The sequence below is a fragment of the Lolium perenne genome, chromosome 2 (genome assembly GCF_019359855.2).
Source record: "Lolium perenne isolate Kyuss_39 chromosome 2, Kyuss_2.0, whole genome shotgun sequence".
NCBI classification, from domain to species: domain Eukaryota; kingdom Viridiplantae; phylum Streptophyta; class Magnoliopsida; order Poales; family Poaceae; genus Lolium; species Lolium perenne.
The window spans coordinates 201,034,104-201,054,452 of record NC_067245.2 but is presented as its reverse complement, the minus strand read 5'-3'; the positions used below and the strand labels follow the sequence as shown (position 1 = coordinate 201,054,452).

The 20,349-nt window shown below is 44.4% G+C and overlaps 1 protein-coding gene across 1 annotated transcript; it reads right to left on the bottom strand.

Annotated features, from left to right (window-relative positions):
• Positions 1 to 17,050: 17,050 nt before the first annotated feature.
• Positions 17,051 to 20,139, bottom strand: LOC127334299 (uncharacterized). The gene is made up of 5 exons (XM_051360719.2): positions 19,978 to 20,139; positions 19,632 to 19,887; positions 18,544 to 18,761; positions 18,352 to 18,439; positions 17,051 to 17,902 (listed from the first exon to the last, which is right to left on the bottom strand). Exons 1-5 carry the CDS (start codon positions 19,984 to 19,986, stop codon positions 17,379 to 17,381), a joined length of 1,095 nt encoding a protein of 364 aa, XP_051216679.1. The 5' UTR covers positions 19,987 to 20,139; the 3' UTR covers positions 17,051 to 17,378.
• Positions 20,140 to 20,349: the final 210 nt, after the last annotated feature.

The window sequence follows — 20,349 nt, the reverse complement described above, 5'->3', positions numbered from 1 at the left end:
AGGGTGGCTTGCTCTAGTAGAGCTTGCTCATAGTAATATCTTGTATTGGTAATAGCTTGCCTTGAGTGGTGTAGTGATCAAAGTGTTCCTCTTCTTCTTCGTAGAAGACCTCCTCCTCCTCGTAGCCTTCGGTACTAGCGTCTATAAACGGATACGAGGTAACAATCACCAAACAATACTTAAGGATACTACTTAGCTTTAATGGCTCGCTCAAGATGATCTATCATCATCACAATCATCACTCAACATCATACTAGGGTTTTCTTATTTAGTTTGGGAAAATAATTTCCTTTCATTGAAAAACAAATACTAAGATTTAATACCTGCTAGGGTTTCCATTTATTTCCTTTGAAAGGAATTTCTTCTTATTGAACATTACTAAGATTTAATTTCCTCAAATAATAAAGTATGAGATCATGTTGACCAAAGTCACCACTTCATATTTATCCATTTGGGAAAATGATTTAAATGAGATACTTCATCTCATACAATTTTCATACTACTTTGGAAAAGATTTAATATTCTCAAGTAATAACCTATGGGGTCATGAAGACTAATGTCATCACCTCACATTGAATTACTTAGAAAAGTGATTTAAAAGGGAGGTTATACCTCATAGGTTTGAAATACTAGTTTTGAAATAATTGAAATGAGCTAGAAATGGCCACATAGCCATTATTTGTATCTAGCCCATGATCATATGAAACAACTATGTCATATTTTTGCATAATCAAATAGAGGGTTTGAAAGGTGAATTATGAGAGGTGGAATCACCTCAAAATTCATTATGGATGATTTTATAAAAAAGTTTGAAGTGTGAAAAGGAATTGCTTTGTTATTTTTATTGCAAGTGATCTGTAATGAACTAGGATTTGAGACTAGTGGGGTTGGATAGAGAATTTCATAAGATTTCCAGAAATATAAAATTCATCAATTTTGGTTCGGTAGATTTTGTTCTATTGACTTTTGAATTGGGCACCAGTATTGAATTTAGATTAAAAAGGATTCAAACGAACTCAAATTACTGGCCTAAGGCGGGAAAACTAAGCGGGCCGGCCCAGCTTTGCTTCAGCGCACAGCAGGCCACCTGACAGGGGGCTCCACTGATACGTCTCCAACGTATCTATAATTTCTGATGTTCCATGCTTGTTTTATGACAATACCTACATGTTTTGCTCACACTTTATAATGTTTTTATGCGTTTTCCGGAAATAACCTATTAACAAGACGCCACAGTGACAGTTCCTGTTTTCTGCTGTTTTTGGTTCCAGAAAGGTTGTTCGGGCAATATTCTCGGAATTCGACGAAACGAAGACCAAACATCATAATTCACCGAGACGGACCAGGACACCGAAGGAGAGTCGGAGGGGAGACCTCGGGCCCCCAGACCATAGGCCGGCGCGACCTGGAGGGGGGGCGCGCCGCCCTATGGGGTGGGCCCCCCAGGCGCCTCCTTGCGCCACCTCTTCGCCTATAAGATCCCTCGCGACCTAAAAACCCGATACGAATTGACGAAACTCCAGAAAGACTCCAGGGGCGCCGCCGCCATCGCGAAACTCCAATTCGGGGGACAGAATCTCTGTTCCAGCACGCCGCCGGGACGGGGAAGTGCCCCCGGAAAGCCATCTCCATCAACGCCACCGCCTCCATCATGCTCCGTGAGTAGTTCCCCCATGGACTACGGGTTCTAGCAGTAGCTATCTGGTACTCTTTCTCTCATGTACTTCAATACAATGATCTCATGAGCTGCCTTACATGATTGAGATCCATCTGATGTAATCGGTGTTGTGTTCGTTGGGATCCGATGGATGATACATTATGATTAGTCTATCTATAAAGTTCGTGAAGTTATTGTTGCTGCAATCTTGTTGTGTTTAGTGCTTGTCACTAGTGCACGAGTGGCATGATCTTAGATTTAAGCTCTATAATTATTGCTTAGATTGTATCTACAAGTTGTTTGCACATGTCTATGTCCGGAACCCGAGGCCCCAAAGTGACAGAAATTGGGACAACCGGAGGGGAAGGCTGTGATATGAGGATCACATGTTTTCACCAAGTGTTAATGCTTTGCTCCGGTGCTCTATTAAAAGGAGTACCTTAATAGCCAGTAGATTCCCTTGAGGCCCGGCTGCCACCGGCTGGTAGGACAAAAGATGTTATGCAAGTTTCTCATTGCGAGCACGTATGACTATATATGGAAAACATGCCTACATGATTACTAATCTTGATGTTCTGTCTTAATGCTATTTCAATCATATCAATTGCCCAACTGTAATTTGTTCACCCAACACTTGTCACTTGTTATTGGAGAGTTACCACTAGTGTAGATCGCTGGGAACCCCGGTCCATCTCTCATCATCATATACTCGTTCCTATATGACATTGGAAGTAGTATCAACTATTTTCTGGTGCCATTGCCTCTGTGTTACTATTACTATTACTCTCATATTACTGCTGCTTTCACATCACCCCTGTTACTAGTGCTTTTCCAGGTGCAGCTGAATTGACAACTCAGTTGTTAAGGGTTATAAGTATTCTTTACCTCCCCTTGTGTCGAATCAATAAATTTGGGTTTTACTTCCCTCGAAGACTCTTGCGATCCCCTATACTTGTGGGTTATCAAGACTATTTTCTGGCGCCGTTGCCGGGGAGGCATAGCTCTACTCATAAGTTCACCTGGGAAGTACACTCTACCTCTCTCTCTTTTTTTATTTTATTTTATTTTGTTTTGCTTAGTTTATTTCTGTCTAGTATTATTTTACTAGTTTCTTTTTGTCTTATTTTATTTTTCTCATATACCCAAAAATCCATAAAATTTTGAAAAACCTAAAAATTAAAAACTGTTGTTATGGGAGAACCCACAACCTATTTGGAGCTTATTGAAATATATAATAATTATAGAGAATCCAGAACGGGTAAAGTCATGAGTGCTGTGATAGAAAAATTGAATACAATTGCTAAAATCTTGCTTAAACGCCATGATATAAACTGTTGCTCTCAACAGAATATTAAACATCTTAAATTCCAATGTGGCTTTAGTGAAGAAGTTTTAATTATGAACTACAATTGGAATAACTATATTCATCTTGGGTTCGAAGAGGTAGAACAATTTGTCTTATTTATGGGAGCTTCTGAGATCGAATCCTTCATGTCTAAAAATTATGAAACTTGTGCTGCTTGTAAGGACCTTAAAGATATGTCTCTTCTATCCTTAATTTTTGCATAGAAAGTTACAATGATAATCCTTATATTATTGATTATAAAGAGAGACTCATTAATGCACAAGAATGCACTCACAATTTGCAGGAACCTGTGAAAGAAGAAATTGATGAACCTGAAAGCTCATTGGATGAAAAAGAGGAGGAAATTGATGAACCTGAAAGCTCATTGGATGAAAAAGAAGAGGAGAGTGATGAACAAAAGGAGGAAGAATGGATTAGCTACCCATGCCAACCTTCTAATGAGAGTAACTCTTTATCTCTTACACTATTTGATTGTCCTCCATGCTTACCAAAGGAGGATGAATGTTATGTTCCTGTGGATTCTCTTGAAATAGTACCTATGAGTAAAACTTGTGAGAATAATTATGCTCCTGTTATCTATGATAATCCATGCTATTTTGATAAATCTTATGACAATGCTTTGTTTGTGCCTGATGTCGAAATGCATGATACTAAATAGTTTTGCGTAGCAAATGTTTATGATAAAGCTCTAGATGATGGTCCTATGTTACTTGATAATATTAATTGTACCACTAATGAAAATGGGATTGGAGAAGTCTTGACTTTATCTAGGAGTCCCATATCTCTTGAGATTGATCAATCATCTTGTTATATTATTGATAAAAGTGGGTTTGAAAGTTTTAATCCCATTATTTTTGAGCTTGATAAAAATTATGTGTTTGTGGATCATGAAAAACATGCTTTATGTGATAGTTATATTGTTGAGTTTATCCATGAAGCTACTGAAAATTATTATGAGAGGGGAAAATATGGTTGTAGAAATTTGCATGGTACTAAAACACCTCTCTATATGCTGAAACTTTTGCAGTTACTCTTGTTTTATCTTCCTATGCTTGTCACTTTGTTCTTCATGAATTTATTTGTGTACAATATTCCTATGCATAGGAAGTGGGTTAGACTTAAATGTGTTTTGAATTTTCTTCTTGATGCTCTCTATTGCTTCAACTCTTACTTCTTATGTGAGCATCATTAAAATTACTGAGCCCATCTTAATGGTTATAAAGAAATCACTTCTTGGGAGATAACCCATGTCTTTATTTTGATACTGTTTTGTTGTGTCTTGGAAGTTGTTACTACTGTAGCAACCTCTCCTTATCTTTATTTTATTGCATTGTTGTGCCAAGTAAAGTCTCTAGTAGAAGGTTGATACTAGATTTGGATTTCTGCGCAGAAACAGATTTCTATCTGTCACGAATTTCTGCAGGGTTCTTTGTAGGTAACTCAGAAAAATCTGCTAATTTACGTGAGTGATCCTCAGATATGTACGCAACTTTCATTAGTTTTGAGTTTTCTGATTTGAGCAACGGAAGTACCTCTTAAAAATTTGTCTTTACTGGCTGTTCTGTTTTGACAGATTCTTTCTCTGTTTTTTTTTTTTTTTGCATTGTCTCTTGTGGACTTTAAGCAAGGCTTTCTAGACGTGGAGAGTTGTAGCTAATGTTTTATTGAGTTCTTGCAATGTGTAGCTACAGGACCAAGGTGGATTAAAGTTTTTTGAGTACTAACCCCTCTAATGAAGTTTATGAGAAGTTTGGTGTGAAGGAAGTTTTCAAGGGTCAAGAGAGGAGGATGATATATGATCAAGAAGAGTGAAATGCCTAAGCTTGGGGATGCCCCCGTGGTTCATCCCTGCATATTTCAAGAAGACTCAAGCGTCTAAGCTTGGGGATGCCCAAGGCATCCCCTTCTTCATCAACAACTTATCAGGTCACTTCTATTGAAACTATATTTTTATTCGGTCACATATTATGTGCTTTACTTGGAGCGTTTGTGTGTTTTTATTTTTGTTTTTGTTTGAATAAGATCGGATCCTAGCAATCCTTGTGTGGGAGAGAGACACGCTCCGCTTTTTCATATGAACACTGGTGTTCTTCGTTTTACTTTTAATGTTCATGACAAAAGTTGGAAGCTATTGCACTTATTATAATTTGGTTGGAAAGAGAAAATGAATCATATTGTCTTGAATAATTTGTTACTTGGCAATTGTTTTGAGCTCTCAAGTAGATCATGATTAAGTTCTTGCATCATGTAGTTTAAACCTATTAGTGGAGAACTACCGTAGAGCTTGTTGAAATTGGTTTGCATGATTGGTCTCTCTAAGGTCTAGATATTTTCTGATAAAAGTGTTTGAGCAGCAAGGAAGATAGTGTCGAGTCTTATAATGCTTGCAATATGTTCTTATGTGATTTTTGCTGTACCGGTTCATACATATGTTTGCTTCAAACAACCTTGCTAGCCAAAGCCTTGTACTGAGAGGGAATGCTTCTCGTGCATCCAAAACCTTGAGCCAAAACATATGCCATGTGTGTCCACCATACCTACCTACTATGTGGTATTTTTCTGCCATTCCAAGTAAATACTTCATGTGCTACCTTTAAACAATTCAAAAGTTATCATCTCTTATTTGTTTCAATGTTTTATAGCTCATGAGGAAGTATGTGGTGTTTTATCTTTTAATCTTGTTGGGCAGACTCTCACCAATGGACTAGTGGCTTCATCCGCTTATCCAATAATTTTGCAAAAAGAGCTGTCAACGGGGTTCCCAGCCCCAATTAATTAACTTTCATTAATAATTCTCTTCACATGTTTTGCCCTGATTCATCAGTAAGCAACTTAATTTTGCAAATAGACACTCCTTCATGGTATGTGAATGTTGGAAGGCACCCGAGGATTCGGTTAGCCATGGCTTGTGTAAGCAAAAGGTTGGGAGGAGTGTCATCCATAAATAAAACTAAAATACATGTGTAAACAAAAGAGAAGAGGGATGATCTACCTTGCTGGTAGAAATAACGTCCTTCATGGGAGCCGCTCTTTGAAAGTTTGTTTGATGAGGGGGTTAGAGTGCCCACTACCATTCGTTGACAACAACAAACACCTCTCAAAACTTTACTTTTATGCTCTCTATATGATTTCAAAACTTAAAAAGCTCTAGCACATGATTTAATCCCTGCTTCCCTCTGCGAGGGGCCTTTCTTTTACTTTATGTTGAGTCAGTTTACCTACTCCCTTCCATCTTAGAAGCAAACACTTGTGTCAACTGTGCATTGATTCTTACATACTTGCTTATTTGCACTTATTATATTACTTTGTGTTGACAATTATCCATGAGATATGCATGTTGAAAGTTGAAAGCAACTGCTGAAACTTATATCTTCCTTTGTGTTGCTTCGATGCCTTTACTTTGAATTTATTGCTCTATGAGTTAACTCTTATGCAAGACTTTTTGATGCTTGTCTTGAAAGTACTATTCATGAAAAGTTTTGCTATATGTTATCTATTTGTTAGCAACTATAGATCATTGCCTTGAGTCACTTCATTCATCTCATATGCTTTACAATAGTATGATCAAGGTTATGTAAGTAGCATGTCACTACAGAAATTATTATTTTTATCGTTTACCTACTCGAGGGCGAGTAGGAACTAAGCTTGGGGATGCTTGATACGTCTCCAACGTATCTATAATTTCTGATGTTTCATGCTTGTTTTATGCCAATACCTACATGTTTTGCTCACACTTTATAATGTTTTTATGCGTTTTCCGGAACTAACCTATTAACAAGATGTCACAGTGCCAGTTCCTGTTTTCTGCTGTTTTTGGTTCCAGAAAGGCTGCTCGGGCAATATTCTCGGAATTCGACGAAATGAAGACCAAACATCATAATTCACCGAGACGGACCAGGACACCGAAGGAGAGTCGGAGGGGAGGCCTGGGGCCCCCAGACCATAGGCCGGCGCGGCCTGGAGGGGGGCGCGCCGCCCTATGGGGTGGGCCCCCCAGGCGCCTCCTTGTGCCGCCTCTTCGCCTATAAGATCCCTCGCGACCTAAAAACCCGATACGAATTGACGAAACTCCAGAAAGACTCCAGGGGCGCCGCCGCCATCGCGAAACTCCAATTCGGGGGACAGAATCTCTGTTCCGGCACGCCGCCGGGACGGGGAAGTGCCCCCGGAAGCCATCTCCATCAACGCCACCGCCTCCATCATGCTCCGTGAGTAGTTCCCCCATGGACTACGGGTTCTAGCAGTAGCTAGTTGGTACTCTCTCTCTCCCATGTACTTCAATACAATGATCTCATGAGCTGCCTTACATGATTGAGATCCATCTGATGTAATCGGTGTTGTGTTCGTTGGGATCCGATGGATGATACATTATGATTAGTCTATCTATAAAGTTTGTGAAGTTATTGTTGCTGCAATCTTGTTGTGTTTAATGCTTGTCACTAGTGCACGATTGGCATGATCTTAGATTTAAGCTCTATAATTATTGCTTAGATTGTATCTACAAGTTGTTTGAACATGTCTATGTCCCGAACCCGAGGCCCCAAAGTGACAGAAATTGGGACAATCGGAGGGGAAGGCTGTGATATGAGGATCACATGTTTTCACCAAGTGTTAATGCTTTGCTCCGGTGCTCTATTAAAAGGAGTACCTTAATAGCCAGTAGATTCCCTTGAGGCCCGGCTGCCACCGACTGGTAGGACAAAAGATGTTATGCAAGTTTCTCATTGCGAGCACGTATGACTATATATGGAAAACATGCCTACATGATTAATAATCTTGATGTTCTGTCTTAATGCTATTTCAATCCTATCAATTGCCCAACTGTAATTTGTTCACCCAACACTTTTCACTTGTTATTGGAGAGTTACCACTAGTGTAGATCGCTGGGAACCCCGGTCCATCTCTCATCATCATATACTCGTTCCTATATGACATTGGAAGTAGTATCAACTATTTTCTGGTGCCATTGCCTCTGTTTTACTGCTACTGCTGCTGTGTTACTGTTACTATTGCTCTCATATTACTGTTGTTTTCACATCACCCCTGTTACTAGTGCCGGTGCAGCTGAATTGACAACTCAGTTGTTAAGGCTTATAAGTATTCTTTACCTCCCCTTGTGTCGAATCAATAAATTTGGGTTTTACTTCCCTCGAAGACTGTTGCGATCCCCTATACTTGTGGGTTATCATCCACCTGTCAGCGACACTTAATTCCCGAAACGGTACGCGAGAAAGGGAGCCGTTGGATTAAAAGCAGGATCGACCGTCGAGGCTCGTCTCCTTCCACGACAGAAGGGCGACGGGCTCGAACCCTACTGGTGGCATTGAGGGTGGCTGGGGGCTTACCGGCGCTCCGGCGAGGCTTGGCGAGGTGGGCGATCGGCGTAGAAGACGACGGTGAGGCAGATGGTGGTCGCGGCAGCTCCTGAGGTGGACGGAATCGACGGCGAGCTTGCAGGTGTACTGGCGGAGCTCCGGCGAGAAATTGGGGCGGCTCCGGCACTAATGTGGACGAGTAAGTGGTCGAGGAGAGCGAGAGGAAGGTGGGGAGCAAGATGGTGTGAAGAGAAAGGCAGGGGAGGGTCTCCTTTTATAGCTAGCCAGAGGGGCGGAGGTCACTGGCAGGTCGACCATGGCGACGGTGCTACAGCGGCTCAAAGGCGTGGGCGAGGATGCAGCGCTGTTCACGGTGTCATGGCGATCGTCACGGTACTCGTGGCGCAGAGAATGGTGGATGGGAGCGTGCGGGCGATCGTCATGTCCGACGGTACTGTGGCGGACGGCGTTGATGATGGCGACGGCGACAGGGCACGGGAGAGGGAGAGGGCGTGTCTGGGAGGTAGCTGACGTCGTGGCGAAGCTCAGGGCGGAGACAGGGGTCAAGGGGAGGTCTGAGGCGACGGGGCGAGGCCGTGTACTGGCGTGTCCAGGGGCGTGTCCGTGCACGCTCTGGCGCGCCTGGGCGTCGTGGGCACGTCGTGTTCTAGGCGCTGTAGTGATCCTCTTGGCCAATGGCTTGTGTGAGCATGACCAGGGGAGTGAGGGTAGTCTCCAGGACATGTTGATGTGAGCCAGGGAAGAGCGGAGAAGAGAGTGGCATGGTGGGTGGCATGTGGGTGACATAGGCATGGCATTGGTCCTTTTTCTCTCATGTACAGTGGTGCAATGGCATGGTGAGGTCAAGGGAGAACAGAGAACACTATGGGTGACAAATGTGGCTAGGGTTTAGGCTAAAATCCATTGGGTTTTGAAGTGTATGCTCAAAGTCAAATTGTGCACACAAGGTGTTTGTGAAAATGGCCGAAAGAGATTTGAATTTGAATTTTGCTAAAATATTTTATGGGTGTGAGTCAAATGATGTTTGGCACCTAGTGATGGTGTTGGTTTGCAAAATGTAGCTGGTTTGGTGAAAATCAAATATGAGGTGATCTTGAATCTGATTCAAAGTTGCAACTTTGCATGCCATTCATAAGAATTTGAAAATACTTCTGCAAGATTGGCAAGCTCCAAAGTGATCACCTTGATGTGCTCTTGGATGAGGTGCAAAGAAATGAGAAAGTTTAGTTTAGAAAAAATAACCACGGGGGTCCAAAGTGGGTAACATGTTATAAATGGCACAAGTGACCATTATCATATGTGGCTTGGTTTTGATTTTTCTTTTGCTTTGTTTTGCATTTATTTGACACAAAAGGTATTGTTTTGGGTTTAGTAATGTTTCCAAACCATGTACACAAAGTAAAATGGCCTAGGTTAAGATTTTACAAAAGTGGCCATAGGCTCATATGGGATGCTATTTTTATTTTATTTTCTTTTTCTTTGTTTCTCTTTGATCCAAAAAGGCATGGTTTAGGGTTTATAAGCATTGTTAAACACTTCAAACAAACATCATAGCAACACTACAACCTAAATGCATGAACACTATGCACCACACTTTAAGTTCAATTCAAGTTTTTGTTGGTTCCAAAATTTGGAAAAAGGGAATTGCTGTCTTCTTTGTTTTGAAATTTGGGATGTTACAAAGCGGTAACCGTCAATTACGTCGTAGTCTTTGCCATGCCAGGTGCGATCGAGCCTGGGAGCCGAAGGAAACCTCCAGAGTCGACGATGAAGTGGATGTTGCTGAACGTCATGTCCATGCCATCGCGCAGCCCCGAGGAGGCCGAGCGCGACATGTCGGTGTGCGGAGTGAACTCGAGGGATCCCAAATGAATCGAAATCCTCGAATTCGGTGATGATGGATCCGATGGTGTCGGTGATGCCGGCGAAGACGTAGCTGACGTGATCGGATTAGCCGATGAAGTGCCTTGTACCAGCAGGTTTCCCACAAACTGCGTCAATTGATGAGAGTGCTCCTCGGCAATGCCCACCATGAGGGCCTTTATATAGCGGGCCAGGTCCCGAGAGTCATGTTCGAACTCAGCTAGGTTACAATGAAATATAATCTAGTCTTTCCTTCATTGACGCCTTCTTGCCTTGTTCATCAAGAATCCGTCTCCTGGTAGGTCTCCTTCGTTGGAACAGACGTACAGGCCCACCTTGGTCATTGGACAATCTTCGTGGACCCCTAGTTGAGCTAAGGTAGGTAGGGTAATGTCGGGTACCCAAAAGGTAATGCCCACATCACACACCTCGAGGTGCGCCAGTAGCTGTTACAAATGGCATGCTAGTAGTGGCGCACCACATGTGCACCGCTGTAAATAAAACATGTGGGTCACTACTAGCCTTTTTCCTAGTAGTGACCTATGGCACTCCGGTCTTGCTAAAGCTTTGCAAGCGGCATAGGCTTTGTCAGAGGATCTGACGCATTCAGGTCCCTATGAATTTTACACATCTGGATATCACCATTGTACACGAACTGACGTATGAGGTGAATCTGACGTTGTATATGTTTGTGCTTCTGGTGAGACCTTCATTATTTAGCTTCAGCTATGATACCATTGTTATAAAAATATATCTCCATCGGCCCTAGTGCACTCGTAACCACACCAAGCTCGGTGACATTTCACCCAAACGCCATCCCTAGCACCTTCTGCATCCGTTATGTACTCTTCTTCTATTGTAAAATCCGCAATTGTATTTTGCTTAGAACTCTTCCAGCTCACTGTACCTCCCTTTAAGGTAAACTCATAGCCCAATTGAGATTTAAAATTGCCGGGATCAGTGGTGAAACTAGCATCAATGTAACCATTTACAATGAGCTCTTCGTCACCTCCATTGACGAGAAACATATCCTTAGTTGTTCGTAAGTAGTCCCTCCTTCCCAAACAAAGATGCATATTAGTTTTAGTCAAACTCAAACTTTATAAACTTTGATCAAATGTACAGAAAATAATAACAAAATCTACAACACTAACTCAATTTTATTTGAAACATCATGAAATATATTTTTCATATTAAATGCATTTAATATTATGAAAGTTAATATATATATTCTTACATAGTTAGTCGAACTTTATAAAGTTTGACTTCAACCAAAACTATGCATCCCAATTTGGGAATGAGGGGGTACTTAAGTATATTTTGTATTGATGTTCCGTTTCTAGATCACTCTTATATCTGCTCGCAACACTTAGAGCATAGGACACATTCAGTCGTGTACATATCATGGCATACATGATTGAACCAAGTTGAAAATTGGAATCAACCACCCGTTAAAAAATGCGGGTCAATCAATTATTTTGCACAAACTAAAATCAAATCTTGCAATGTCAAGGAGACCACTTTGTGGGCACTACAAACTGAACATGACTACATTTGGTTTTGGGACCATACATATAAATTATTTTCCTCAAATGCAAACAAAGCAACGAGCTTGTGATTTTTGAATACACACATGTCGTCATCGTTGGACGGTCCTGGAATATTCCCATTCTCATGAAATATTTTGTACTACCAAGTGATAATCAATTCCCTGCCATGATTTACCCTCTTCTGGCTTAACTCATTGTTTTGCTTCACATGCACGTGATGCCACATTGAATTCCCAGGCCTGCCAGTACAAGAAAAGGACATGGACACATGGTCACATCTCTGCACATGGCCATCAGGCTATGCATATGTGTTTAATTAAGTGATCAATCTGCTGAGCTCACTTAGGATCCCCAAAGCTCAATAGCAAAAGGATGAAGTGGTTTGCATGTGTTTGTACTTTGAGGTAATTGCACCACAAGTACAAAAACTTGTTCAGTATGTGCATTTTCATACAACTTCTTGCAAAATGTGTTCCACTCATTCAACAACTTGTCTTAAACGTGCACAACTCATACAATTCAATGTGGTGACGACACGTGGCAATTTCCAGACAGAAGATGATGGTTTTCATTGCAGCGCTGAAGAACTAAGATAATTGCGAACAGGTCCTCACCCTCTCTATATAGCCACAACAGAAATCACGCTGCACGTTGCCTTCTATTCCTTTCTCCTCTTCGTGGCTGGCGACAGTCCTGCGTGCAATTAACTCTTGAGTTAACTACGTACGTATTTAGTACATGGACAACTGCCGGGTAAATTAGCCGGATGGGAACAAGATTAAAAGAAGGGAAATGTTGTCGGCTATTGTTTTACATCTTTTAGCTTGATCGAGATGCACAGAAATTGCGACATGGATATATAGTTGGCCGTTGGACCAGTACAGACGTACATCGTATACTGATTGAATCGTTGACAATCCAAGGCCCTATGCTAATTTTCTAATTCTTGCGTTCCATTTTCACCGCAAATATCTCCAGTCGTGTCCTCCAAATCGTCACCCAAAACGCGCCGGATTGAACGTTTGGGGGACATGTTTTGTTCGTGCCGCGTTTGGGGGACGTCGCTCCCCAGCCGCGTCCTTCAAGCGTCGCCCCCAAATAAATATTGGTGCACGAAAATAAATGTTTTCATTCAGATTTGATTATATATTACAAAGTTTGAATGAAAATGGCTAGATTTCATCTAAACCTAAACTACTGACCGCCCGGCGGTGCGTTCGACGGCCCCGCCCCGTCGTCGCCTCCCTTACGCCGCAGCTCCTCCTGCGCGCGCCTCCTCTCCTTGCGTTGGGCGGTGGCCAGACGCCGCCGCTCCAGCCGCGCGTCCTCGTCCGCCCTCCCCTGCTGCGCCGCACGGAGGGAGAGCTCGACGGCGCGACGAATCTGCGCCTCTTCGCGGGCATAGGCGCCGTCCTGGAGTTTTTCTCCGACTCGAAGGACTCGACGAGCATGCGTTGCTGATCGGCCGTCTCGTCCGGGTGCGGCCCGTCGTCGTCGGACCACTCGAACTCGTCGTCGTCCTCCACCTCGGTCTCCTCCTCCTCCGCCTCGGCCTCCTCCTCCTCCTCCTCCTCCACATCCGTTGGCGCCTCCATCATCGCCGCCGCCAACGCGTCCGCCTCCGCCACCAACGCGTCCGCCCGCCTCCCCCAGATCGCCGCCAGCGCCGCCTCCCGCCGCCGACGCTCCTCTGCCGCCAGCTGCTGCTGGCGCTCGACCGACTCCCGTCGCCGGCGCTCGATCGCCTCCCGCCGTTCACGGTACAACGCCTCCCGTTCATCGCGCTGGCGGCGGCGCTCATCAACCCACCGCCGGCTCATCTCCTCCGTCCGGCGCCGCCGCACCTCTTCTGTCGTCGAGGCGTCGAACGCTGCAACGGTGTCCGCCAGCGCCTCCTCTTGCCACGCTGCTGCCGCCGCGGCCTCGTGAGTTGCGGATCCAGAGGCGTGTAACGCCGCTACATCCTCCGTGTGCACCGCCTCACGCTGCTGGCGGGCCTGCTGCTCGAGTGCCTCCCGCTGCTGCCGATGATGTGCACGCCAGTCCTCCATCCCTCGCCAACGCCGCTCTTCCCGGGCGGCGACTCGATGCCAAACTGCGAGTCCGGGAGTGGAAGTGGAGGAGACGGCGGTGGAGGGAACTGGCCAGCGCCTGGGCGGTTCGCCATTGCCACTGGTGGTGGAGCGACGAGGGATGTGTTTGTTGCCGGCGGCTGTGGTTGCTACCAGTAAGCAGGGAGACCTTTTATAACTCTGGTGTTGGGAAGATAACGCGGGAAGAGGCGAGAAGAGGCGGGAAGATCGCGCGGGAACGGGCACGCGGCCATGCACGACGAGACGCGTCCCTGCATCGCCTGGGAAAACTGGGACGCCCTTAACTTCGCTTGATCAAAGGTAGGCGACGGAGTTTTAGGCTTCCGAGCCGCTGACGGGTCGGTCCCGCGTCACTTCGCCTCGCTTTTCGTTGTGTCCGGCGTGCCCATAGCGTCCCTTGTGGGGTGGGAACGGGCTCGGGGCGCCAGACACCGTATCGGACCGCGCCAGACAAAATGAGGCTTTGGGGGACACGGATGTGAACGTTTTTTCTATCTGATGCGCTCTAAATCGCATTGGGGATACGACTGGAGATGTTCTTAGTGCCACTATGCGAGATGCGGAAAGGTTCTTTTTTGAGCCCACTTGGACGCATGTTCCAAAGGCAGCGATATGTACAACATTTTGTTCATAAAAATAGTTGACTTCTAAATACTATTACTCTTTCCCTCTATAAAAGATGCAATTTATGTGCATCTTCGATCAAACTAAAAGATGTAAAACAACAACCGACAACATTTCCCTTCTTTTAATCTGGTTCCCATCCAGGTAATTTAACCGGCAGTTGTCCATGTACTAAGTACTATGTAATTAACTCAAGAGGTAATTGCACGCAGGATGAACTCGCCTCCATCCTCGCCACTCGCGAAGAGGAGAAAGGAATATAACGCAACGTCAAACATGATTTCTGCGGTGGTTATACAGATAGAACGAGGACCTGTTCGCAATTATCTTATTTCTTCAGCGCTGCAATGAAAACCATCATCTCCCGAAACTGCCACGTGTTGCCACCACATTGAATTGTATGAGTTGTGTACGTCCAGAACAAGTTATTGTATGAATGGAACACACTTTACAAGAAGTTGTATGAAAATGCACATACTAAACAAGTTCTTGTACTTGTGGTGCAATTACCTCTTGTACTTTGTGCTGTAAGTCCATCGAAAGTTGTTTTTCTCTTCATGCAAATCTACGAACTATTGCGTGATTAATTAGCCAGAGCTTGTCAGGGAACAAAGGCAGTTGGTGATTAAATTTTGAGAGGCTGTGGGTGTTATGAAGAGTTCGGTTATGATCAGGTGATGTGAATGTGCTAACCCACGGTCGCACACGCCATTTTCCATCACAATCACCACCCACTAACTCACTACGTGTTGTTTTGTTTGGGTTTGGAGTCTTCTGACACGCATACATCAAGTCACATTCCATCAAACCCAGGTCGTCTGATGATATATGGATGGCTAGGATTAGGTGGGAGCTAGAATGGGAGAAAGAAGAAATATTATGGAGACACATCAGGACTTATTCTAACGTCGTTACCACATATATCCAATTCCTGATTTGACATACTTGCAATTCAGAAGGCAAACCTGCAACTTCATTGGAATTAAAGGCGGATGATATTGTGTTGTTTAAAGGTCTCCATCTTCACCAACTTCATGCACCAACACATCCATCTACTTCTTATGATGCAATTTGCCAGCATTAACATGTTCTATGCATGGAGGAAGAATGATATACACGAGGAACAAATACACCCAAGCGGATACAACAAGTCCCATTCTGAACCTCCCTCAAAGAAAATGTCCCGTTTTGAACCATAGAAATGTCATGGTAAGCTTGTCACTGTTTTGGTTGTTTTAGCTTTTAATGATTTAAAGCCGGGCACCTGGTAGCTTTATCTAAAATGAAATGTCACGGCAATTTTAGAAAATTTTAAATTCTGGTTAGGCTTTTGCTTCCATAGACCCCCAAGGCTGATTTTTTTTCTTGAGTGAAACACAAAGATGGCTGAGATTAAACGATGCATGTTCGGAATTAGGGGTAGAATGGCTGAGATTAAACGACACCACGATACCCTCCTCCTTCAACCCGAGCGTAGACAAGAGTGCTTTCGAAATAAATAAATAAACAAATAGTGTTGGAGATACTGATGAGTGAACTGCTAGATCCTATGACTTACAAATGAGAGGTTTTATGAGCTCGAAAATTAGTTAACGCTGAAAATGTTTGAGCCTATATCTTCTCCCGCGGCCTAGGTCATAGGCGACAAGTCAACATAGACATGGAGTTAGGGGGTGCTTGGCTAATACACTAGTCGTGCCACACTTTGTCGCGACATAAGTTTGGCAAGTTTGACAAAGTTAGTCACATGTTTGGTTCTCGTCTAACTTAAGTCCCACGTGTGAGTGAGTCATAAAGTGTGATAAGATTCAGGAAGGTTGAGTGTGACGCTAGTTTTGATCGTCTAACCTTACACACGTTTGGCCAAAAACCAAGCCAAGTGGTGACGTCCTTGATACATCAATCCAACAATCCCTTGAAATAGAACGTTCTACCCTCGCCGTAAGCGAAAACTTCTTGGCTGCAATATCAGGCTTTACAAAACATTTCAACCAAAACAGGTAGGAATTAGCTAAACTGAACGCATGCAATTCAATAATAAATTAGTACCCACAGGCCTTGGCCACGGTGCCGAGACAGAAGAAACGAATCGCAGGGACGTAGGCAACACCACCATGATGATATCGGCAAGGGAAGCAAGCAACCTGAAGTCACAGATGTGATGATGGGAAAGTATTCCCTCACATTCACAGCAAACTCCAAATCCTGTAGCCCCTGGATATCAATCGTCTAGTGGGCTACCGGGTAGTAAAAATGAAAGTGGGCGCATAAAGATTGAAGCTGCAATCCACCTAGGATTTTGTGTCATGCAAAAGTGGGACCGATCCCACATGCCCCATGCACATGACAAGCACTTGTCTCGTACCACCACCTTTTGCATCTCACCATGCATCATTTTCATTTTCATTTTCATCACATTTACCACTTGTGAGTTTCCCCCTTTCACCACACCACAAGTGTAGATTCAGATAAATTCAGTAACTCCACTGTAATCTCTGTCGGCACTGTTTACTCAGGGCCTAGACGAAGCAGAAGGTACCAATGTAAATAAACAGAGGCAATTAGAGGATTATACTATAATACTATAATAACAGTCTTTACACAAGTTCAGTACAAGGCAAAAAAAGGAATCTACATAAGATAAAGAACATCCATGAGCTGACACGGAAGTCCAGACTTACTTTTATACCGGGGAGAGGGTGAAAAGGGTTTAAATAACAACATAAAAAGTTCAAAAAGAAGAAAAGCCTGACCGCAAAAAAGCCTGGTGCTTTCTTCAAGCTGCCATTTGCTTTGCTCAAGGGCCTTCATTTGTGTTGCAATTACGCGGGCCCTTTTCCCTTCTTATTTTTCTCCCACTCTAAACCACAACCCAAGGTTCTAATTTTTTTACATGACGGAGCAGGCGTTGGGGTTCTCGTCGCTGAAGATCTGCGGCGGGTAATGCGGGTAGGCTGGCGGGTAGGCCGGCGGCGGCGGAGGGTAGGCAGGGTAGGCGGCGTATCCTGGCCTCGGTGGCGCGTAGTATCCTCCGGGGAACGCGAACTGTGGGTAATGCATGTACAGGTTTGCGGCGGCGATGGCTCCGGCGTCTTTCTCTTTGTCCTTGTCCTTCTCTTCGCCGCTGTTACCCTCCTTCTCTTTCTCATCCTTCTTCTCCTCTCCGTCTCCTTCCTTGTCATCCTTCTTCTCATCCTTCTCGTCCTTCTTCTCCTCGCCACCTTCGGCCGCCTTCTTCTCATCCTTGGCATCGCCTTCGCCGGCTTTCTCGGCAGGAGCAGCCGGCTCTGACTTGATAATGGCCGCATGCCTGCCGGTGCGCTTGTGCACGTACTCAGCCAGCTTGGCCTCCTCAAACACGCCCTTCACCGTCACTTCCGATGCCTTCAAGTCTGGCTCTGCAGATTGGACTCCTGCATAAATGTGAACCAAACAAAATTCAGTAATTCAGAACAGATAGGCTTCAAGCAGTATGGTGAAAATTTTGAGATCTCCAGAATTATCTTTCACGGTTTCTAGACAGACAGGTAGGTGTAGGAGTGAATCTTATCGGCAAGCAAATCTGCATCTTTCACAAGAAAAGGAACTGCAGGTACAAGGCCCACATTTTGGCTCTGTTTCACCGATCAACTTAAAAGAGGAGGGAATCCCCTTCTTTTTCATCATTGCATCAGACAAAAGACTTGCTCAATCACGAAATAGACTATGATTCATCAAGCATGAAACATAGCAAACTAATAATTGTAGGAGGAGCTAGTGAAAAGAAAGCAGAGAAACCCTACATATAGATGATTTCGTACTGAAAATGACGCGAAATGCGATATGAAAAGGACAAGCAATCGCATGGTGGCCAATTACGCACCTTTCATCTTGAGGATCCTCTTCTTTATGGCCTGCGCGCAGGCCTCGCAGTGCATGTGCACCTTCAGCACGACGGAGATCACAGGTGGCTTCAGAATTGAACATTGTCGTGTCAGTTTCTTAAATCTGAACTACCACTGAAATTGGCATACAAACTAGTACTGCATTGTGGGCATTGGTTAAGGCTGCTCACCTCCTTGGGCTTCTCTTCAGGTTTCGGCGGCTCGGGCTCCTCCTTCTTCTCCTCTTCCTTTTTCTCCTCCGGCGGTGGTGGCAGCGGTGAGAGAAGCTCCACCTTGCGGCCAGTCTTCTTCTGAACACGCTCCACAACCTTCATCGGGTCAGCGGCTGCCTTCTTTCCCTTCACCACCACCTTGTGTGCCTTAGAATCGGCGATGACATCATCCACTCCTGAATCCACACCAACAAAGAAGTTTTCAGATGTGGCACTACATAGGTAGAACTAAGATTGAGGCAAAGAATCTTAAATTTCCCTTGATAGCAATAAGTAGTGCATGGAGAATATGCAGAGATGCATGGAAAGTTTTGAGCATTTGGAGATGATAGAGGAATCAGCTTCACTTCTGATGACATGTGGCCTCAAGGGCGTTGTATACTCAAGGCTGTCATTCTCTTGGAATGTACTCAAACCTTTTGGTGTGAAAAGTCATTCGGATCTCAAGTCATTCCCTTCACACGATTAATCAACTATACCAGATTCATGTGGGAGCTTATAAGAAAGGAGGATCTTATTAATTAGGTGAATCTGATTATTTAAAAGCTTAGGCCACCTACTGACTTGGTCCACCCTGAATTCCACCGGGAACAACCTTACAATATCCCTTGATTAGACTCCAGAACAGCACAAGCACAGAGAAAAACACAAAATCAGGATCTTTTGTTTAACTAAGGACATAAGGAAATACTAAACTTTTTTTTACAAGAAGCCAACCACAACATGTTTCTCAAATCTGAGGAACAGACAGATTCACCTTTAGCTTTAGCTAGCTTCCGATAGCCACAAGGAGACCACTGGTTTACCACTAAGAAAACCACTATCAAGGTCCACGAATCAAGGTCCACTAAGCACCCACTCCCCGAAAACATTCCCAAAAAGGTCCAAAGAGTTTGAAAAAATGTTAACCTGAGAAGATAAAATCTAGTGACTAGTTCAAAATTGAAAAATATTTACTTTGACAGTGAATCCCGATGCAGCAAAAAGAGAGGAGATTCCAGAGCAAGGATTAATTAGCGGAGATTGGCGAGGCAAGGGCGCATTACCGTCAAATCTCTTGAGGATTTTCTTGACCTTCCTGGCGCATCCCTCGCAGTGCATGTAGACCCGCATCTCGACCTCCTCCGGCGGCGGCGGTGGCGGCGGCGGCGCCGCCTCCTCCCCCTCCTTGGGCTTGTCTCCTCCCTCCCCCTCCGCGGGCTTCTCGTCCTTGGGCTTCTCCTCCTCCGCGCCCTCCTTGGGCTTGTCCTCCTTCTTCGCCTCCACCTCCTCCTTGGGCTTCTCCTCGGTCTTCTTCTCCTCCTGCAAACCAACAAACGGAAGAGCGTCGGTCAAGATTCATCCGGTTCTCTCACCAAGAAATGCAGCAAGCAAGCAAGGAAGCATGCTTACCTCGCCCATGGCGTGCGTCCCTCCTGTGCTCTGCTCGGCTCTGCTTCTTTGTGGGTGGGTGGTGGTGGTGGTGGCTCTGCCTCTGCCGCTCTCTTGTGGGTGGTGTCGCTGGGTAGTACAAACACTAGTACCAGTTGGGGTGGAGGGTGGACGGGTGGTGTCACTCACTCGCCTTATGTAGCGGGTGGGCACCGCCAAGGGCTGCAAGATCCGAATGGAAACGATTTGGCATCTCTATCTCCCCGATTTCTTTTTCTTTTCTCTCTTTTCGGTGCATATTATACACACACAAAATAATACTTCTTGCATTTGGGTGCCAGGTATGTATAAGAACATTCTACAAGATGTGACGTGGTGGATAGGTGCATGGTA

Coding starts and splice junctions, on each gene's coding strand:
- LOC127334299 (XM_051360719.2), bottom strand. Junction 18,440..18,543: donor CTGAAGAGAAGCCCAAGGAG/GTGAGCAGCCTT, acceptor TCAATTCTGAAG/CCACCTGTGATCTCCGTCGT. Junction 17,903..18,351: donor GAGGATCCTCAAGATGAAAG/GTGCGTAATTGG, acceptor ACATTTATGCAG/GAGTCCAATCTGCAGAGCCA.